We start from the raw sequence: 6,987 nt of genomic DNA, 5'->3' as shown, positions 1-6,987 counted from the left end.
CAACATTAAGAACACTAGTATGTATAGACAAATTAAACAACACATTAAGGACACTAGTCTGTATAGGGCGATTATTTTCTTGATGCTTGGTCAAATGATGGATGTGAAAAATGGCTGCAAAATGTTAACAAGAAAGTGTGTCGGACGGACGGATGGAAGGCCGGGCGGATTAGATGATCTAGTAAAGGATTAAAATCAATAACAGTGGTGTAAGTTGGTGCATAGGTCAGTTGATGTTTCCTTTTCCAAAGATATGGGTATATTTTTCTACGGGGGTCACTTAAATTTTCATAGGATCAGAAGGAAAAAACAAATAGTTAGGGGGTATGTTTTCTCACGGACTTAGATAGACTAATCCAATTCCGTGGTTTTCTACGGCTGCCCGGGGAAGATTTCTTTGTAGAAAACATGACGCCCGGGTACGTAGGTTTTCTTTGCGGGTCACTTTTTCATGATCGGAATGCCGAGGAAATAATGAAAGTAATAAAAAAAAGTGAAAAAAATATAACACAACTTCTTTTCCATTGAGTATTTTTTTTTATTGAGTAGAGATACAATATTGACGTAAGGATAATTCACGGGGTAAAAATGTATGCAAGAAAAAGAAAAAGCTTGTTATCTAAGCTTATATTGTCGTCTGGTCATAGGTTTCCGCGCAACCATTTTACCAAGCTGAATCTCGTTATACTACGCAATCTGCTGGACACTACACGAGGATATTTAAACGTCTGTCCATCGACTGTAAACTGAGACAAAAAATTACCGGAAGTTCGTCCGGAAAACTTTAAATTTATTTACCGATACAGGATCTATAAAGATCCTCTTCATCGGACTCAAACTAAATCATAACATTGAAATATTTAATAATAGATAAAAGTGACGTTACTCAGATCTATAATTATAAAGCAGTTCCTGGTTCTCCCAATGCTTATCCAATCTATTTTTAAACGCGTTTACAAATTGCAATCGGTACCAATACCACATTTTCCTGAAGATTGTCCCATATTCTTACAATTCGCAAGGCAAAAAAGTTCTTGTTGTTTAGGAAATGTAAGGATCGTCTAATGACTGCAAATATAGAGTTTGCTTTATTTACTTGTGTAACTATTTGATCTTCAAATGTGATAAATCTGTCTATAATTACTCCTATATCCTATTCCTTTTCCACTTCTTGTAAAAGTTCATTTTCTATGTAACATGTTCTTTCTCCACAGGGTCGACCTGTATGCACAGATTTACACTTTTTAGGATAAAATTTTAATAATCATTTATTGCTCCAGTTTGAAAGTGTGTGTATGTCCTTTTGTAGGATACCACATCAGCGTTTCCTTGTGGTATTCCAGATGTTACGTTCAATGATACTCGTTGCTGCCTGTCCGAAATAAAACTGGACGTCCAGTTAATTATTTCTTCACTTATCTTATTCCATATGAGGACTTTTACTAAGATTTTTTTTTATGTGGAACAGTATCGAATGTATTTTTGAAGTCCATGTATCTAACAGTTCGGTCCATTCATCTAAGACTTTGAGAAGTTGTAAGCTATAGTAGTGCTCCCGGATACAACTCCGTACTGCTTCTTAGATAACAAAGAATTGACCGTAATGTATTTAATAATGTCACTTCTTCAAACTGTTTCTAATAATTAACAGACGGCGGACGTTAGACTGACCGGTCTATAATTTCCAGACTCACACTTGTCTCCCTTTTTCAATATATCGCTAATTTGTGGTGGTGGTGGTGGTGGTGGGGGTTCGAATCGTCCGATACAGTGCCTACTATCAATGACATATTGTATAGATCTAGTAATTATAAAGGTGCCGATATAGATTCTGCCGTTTCCTTTAGACTGATGTACTCTATCTATACCTGGTGATTTGTTTACTTTCAGTGTAAGTAGTTCTTTTAACACAGTTTCACGGTTGTTATTTATTGATTGCTTTGGGAAATTAAATTTTTTGTCGGGAACGTTTGGTATTTCCATTTCATCGCATGGTTCGGTAACAAAAACGCGTTTAAAATAAGATGCTAAAATAGTTGTATTTTCCCTGTCGTTTTGTTCTTTACGCGTTTGCGTATTTACTGGTTCGGAATAGAGATCTCTTATTTCGGTTTTCGTTTTTGACTTCGAACGAATGTATTTCCATATTGCCTTCAGGTCACTTTGAGCCTCTGATGATAACTTATTTTCGAATTCCTTTCTAAGTGTTATTGTTACGTGCTTGCTTTATTTCTAATTCGACAGTGCTCCTTTCTGGTTTTAGCATCACTGGTAATAGCCCCCTTTCCAAGAGAGTGCTTCATTTCAAGAGAGAGAGCTCCATTTCAAGAGAGTGCTTCAATTCAAGAGAAAGCTTCATTTCAAGAGAGTGCTTCATTTCAAGAGAGAGCTTCATTTCAATAATGTCTCTGGTTTCTTTATCCATCGGATATTTGGTAATTAAACTTGTACGTATTTGTTAACTACTTCCATAATTTCCCCATATAATAGGCGTACATTCCAGCAGTAGTTTACATCATCGTGTCGGAAGTTTTCTGTCCAATCAAATTGTTCTTGTTCTACCATATCTAGTGACCACCTTCAACTAATTGACGATTTTGACCACCTTCAACTAATTGAAGATTTTGACCACCTTCAACTAATTGAAGATCTTGACCACCTTCAACTAATTGAAGATCTTGACCACCTTCAACTAATTGAAGATCTTGACCACCTTCAACTAATTGACGATTTTGAACACCTTCAACTAATTGAAGATTTTGAACACCTTCAACTAATTGAAGATTTTGACCACCTTCAACTAATTGAAGATTTTGATCACCTTCAACTAATTGAAGATTTTGACCACCTTCAACTTCAAGTTCTCTTTTAATTGCAATAAAGTCTGCTTTATCGTGCACTTTCGTTGGTCGCGCAACTTTTATTGCTGTTGTGTACATATATATATATATATATATCATCTGAGGTCTAACACGAGAATACAATGGCCACTCTTCCCCAACGGGCTTTAGTGTTCTGAACTCGTGTTCATGTTTTCTTCACTGTACAATATGAGATCAAGTCAGTGAGGTATCCTTGCTCCCCGCCATCTTTTTTCAGACTGCACATACACTCCGGATCCATCATCCTCGATGACACTCCACGAAGCTGTACTCAGTCAAGTTATACGTTCCATGCATGTTTCCCAGTTGATCATGTTAGAAAAGTTGAAGTCCCCCATTACCAGAACATGCGAGTATCTTTTATGGATCACCCCCCAATGAGTCATTGTTTACCGAAAGTCGATCTAAAGCCCTAAACATGTCAAATTACACCTAAGTATAGCTGTAACAAATTTTCTCATGAGTCTCTGTGTACTAGCTAAGAGACCAAGACAAGATTACTAGACCATGTTTTACTGTTAGCCATCTAAGGTGATCCGAATATGTATACTCATGCATATATACATGCATACACAAGTAAATGTCCGAGGTATTCCAAGTTTTCGTCGAAGTGATCTGTTTTGAGTCGTCCTGCTTGTGCGTAACAGGTACACACATTAGACGAAGATGGTGAAAGCATGGTACATGGACGATTCGGAAGAGGACCAACGCCTCCCTCATCGACGAGATGACACGGATGTGAGCTTAGAGCAGCTGGCGGAGATCGGTGTGGAGTACGTCTTTGTAAGTTTATAACCACAACGGCAGTATCTAGGTCAGTGAACTACCTATAGGCCTATATACTGATATAGGCCTAGATCTACATGTTATTTTGATCACTGAATTTAGATCTAGTCTACTTCCGTGTTTTGATTGATAGACGTTTTGACAGTTGACCCGTCCGCCATCTTGGATCTGGGTCAAAAGCGTCAGGTCAGAGGTCAAGTGGTTAAAAGTTGTGTACGATTACATGGGTAACGCACGGAACAGATTCTTTAAAAAATACTTCTTTTCGTTTAGAAGGTATGACATCTAGTTTTGAAAATTCTATTACTTGCCTACGTTATCAGTAGACGTGCTCAGTAATATTAAATACGATTTCACTGTTTATTTAAGCAGCTGATCTCAATTTAAGTAGGCCTGTCATATAAATGTATTGAGATAACCAGGACTTGGTTACTACTTACTGACCAGCTTTATGTATTTAAAAGACTACACGTTACATGTACAGATTGCAAGATGCAATTTGAAAATCCGTTTTCCTCCAAAAATCTAATGTTCTACTGCGACCGTATGCACCATCAACCATGACGACAAGTAACTCAATTGGTAGAGCGCACAGGTACTAGCCTTGTCTGTAAATACACCCATAATATAATCTATGTGTGTATATATTGACAAACGACTGAAACGAGGCTAGTATCTGTGGGTAGAGCATCCGTCTAGATTTTGGAGGGTCCCGGGTCCAAAGTCCTGTCTTGATTAGGGGACATGTACGCTACTGTTACAGTGGTGCCTGTGACCAACCCTTGTTTAAGTATTTGGTGTATGCTGCGAAGGGAAACCCAAACCTGGGTTGTAAATATATACTGTTGTTTTCTGGGGCAAAGACTTAGATTAGGAGGAATGTAGCGGAACTGGACTGGGTCGAGCTTCAGCGACCAAGTAGCTCAATTGGTAGAGCTTCTGTCAAGAGGACCAATCAAGGGTCCTGGATTAGATTCCTGCTCTGGCTATTGTAATTCTCTTTCTCCTGTTACATATATATATATTATAAATCAGAAAAATGATCCTTACANAATAAAGAAGTAAGAATGAAGAAAATAGCTACACATGAAAAGTATATCATATTTAATCAAGTTAGTAATGAGGTTATAACAATAAAATCATAATTGTGTACATTTAGAAAGCCTTTATAACCCTACCAAGTAAGTAAAATTCGACCTAGCAGGACTCTCAGTACTTTGATTTGTGTCTGTCGCCATCAACATTCTCTCATTATAAGGGATGATCCTATAGCTAGCCTATACAGCACACATATATATATATGTGTGCTGTATAGGCTAGCTATAGGATCATCCCTTATAATGAGAGAATGTTGATGGCGACAGACACAAATCAAAGTACTGAGAGTCCTGCTAGGTCGAATTTTACTTACTTGGTAGGGTTATAAAGGCTTTCTAAATGTACACAATTATGATTTTATTGTTATAACCTCATTACTAACTTGATTAAATATGATATACTTTTCATGTGTAGCTATTTTCTTCATTCTTACTTCTTTATTTTCCGGAGGTTTTACTCGAACAATAACCAGTTTTGAGTTTATTATTAAAAACAAAAGTTAACTAAATAGGTATATTGAAAATGGTGAATAAACAATCCATTTCATGACTCTCTGTATGAAATTCCACTTCAAACCATTCAGAAATTATGACATTTATATTTCTGTCAACAGAATAAATGAATGAGTTTATTTTATGACTTGTAGAAGCTAAGGGTTCCACGCTCCCACCCAATCATTTTACAGATTACAAACTTTCCCCTTTTGATTACTCTTCTATATATGGCCAGACTTGTGCACATGTATTTGTTGTAGAATCTGTCTGCTGGGTATCACAGAACATCACTGAACTCTTTACACAGATTGTCAAATGTCTTAAAATCTTCCAACAACTTCTTCTGAATAACCAAGAGGCCCAGGCTGATGATATTTTGCCTGTAGCATGCTGGGATGAAGGTCTACCAAGTTCGTTCAAATGAATGACCTTGACCGACTTACAAGGTCACATGGGTCAAATGTCTTAAAATCTTCCAACAACTTCTTCTGAATAACCAAAAGGCCCAGGGTTAGGCATGTAGCATGCTGGGATGAAGGACTACCAAGTTTGTTCAAATGAATGACCTTGACCCACTTTCAAGGTCACTGGGGTCAAATATGTTAAAATCTTCAAACAACTTCTTCTCAATAACCAAAAGGCCAAGGGTAATGATATTGGGCCTGTAGCATGCTGGGATGAAGGGCTACTAAGTTGTTCAAATGAATTACCTTGACCCACTTTCAAGGTCACATGGGTCAAATGTTGTAAAATCTTCAAACCACTTCTCAATAACCAAAAGGCCCAGGGTACTGATATTGGGCCTGTAGCGTGCTGAGATGAAGGACTACCAAGTTTGTTCAAATGAGTGACCTTGACCCACTTTCAACCTAATGTCCTTGTTCAACATTCAAAGTCACAGGCGTCATATATTTAAATAATTGAATTGTTTCTTATGAATCAAACACTGATATTCTGCCTGTAGCTGTATTTTAGTCCACTTTTAAGATTAAAAGTGTGAGATTAATACCAGGTGAGCAATGCAGGCGTGTATTGCTTTATTTGTGTGTCCCCCCCCCCTTCACACACACACACACACNCACACACACACACACACACACACACACACACACACACACACACACACACACACACACATTTTGGTGTAATTGCTTTGGCAGGTCCTATGGTAATATTGTGTATTGTAATATAGCATTTGGTTAAACTCTGATTCTGTCATTTTAAGAGGAGCATAATTTATGTCATCTGCTACCTTGTACCTCTAGGTTAGGGACTAGTTCATAAGGAGCATTTATATCCAAATGGTTGTGTTAAACCTGCCACTAACAATCCAATAGAGATGTATAGCTTTAGCAACAACTTATTACTTGATGACAAATCCTTGAAACATTTTTAAGGCTTGTATATTAGATTAAACTATTTGAATAATTAACAACAGGTGGACCCAAAAAACTATAAGGAAAATGAAAAGTTGGAGAAACTGAGGTCAGAGCGTGGCTACACATACATGGACCAAATAGAATGCTGCAGAGAAAAACTCCCAAACTACGATGCCAGGGTAAGCCATTCACTAGTTCTAATAGTGTATCTAAGTGGGTTTGACTTAACACGTACAGTTAACACTGGTGTATAGATTACAGGTAGGGTTGTCCTCAGTAGGTGTGATATAACAGTTAACACTGGTGTATAGATTACAGGTAGGGTTGTCCTCAGTAGGTAAGACTTAG

At 37.4% G+C, this 6,987-nt stretch overlaps 1 protein-coding gene across 1 annotated transcript in view; it reads left to right on the top strand.

Moving 5' to 3' along the window:
* Positions 1–3,410: 3,410 nt before the first annotated feature.
* The window catches only part of LOC110452000 (1,2-dihydroxy-3-keto-5-methylthiopentene dioxygenase 2-like), a 12,718-nt gene continuing 9,141 nt past the window's right edge, over positions 3,411–6,987 (top strand). Inside the window, exons 1-2 of the mRNA XM_021500244.1 lie at positions 3,411–3,665; positions 6,699–6,818. Coding sequence (XP_021355919.1) covers positions 3,549–3,665; positions 6,699–6,818 — 237 coding nt within the window. The 5' untranslated portion in view covers positions 3,411–3,548. The remainder of the gene's footprint in view (positions 3,666–6,698; positions 6,819–6,987) is intronic.

This window comes from Mizuhopecten yessoensis, unplaced genomic scaffold (genome assembly GCF_002113885.1).
Source record: "Mizuhopecten yessoensis strain PY_sf001 unplaced genomic scaffold, ASM211388v2 scaffold6361, whole genome shotgun sequence".
NCBI lineage: Eukaryota > Metazoa > Mollusca > Bivalvia > Pectinida > Pectinidae > Mizuhopecten > Mizuhopecten yessoensis.
This window is presented reverse-complemented; position numbering and strand designations above follow the sequence as displayed.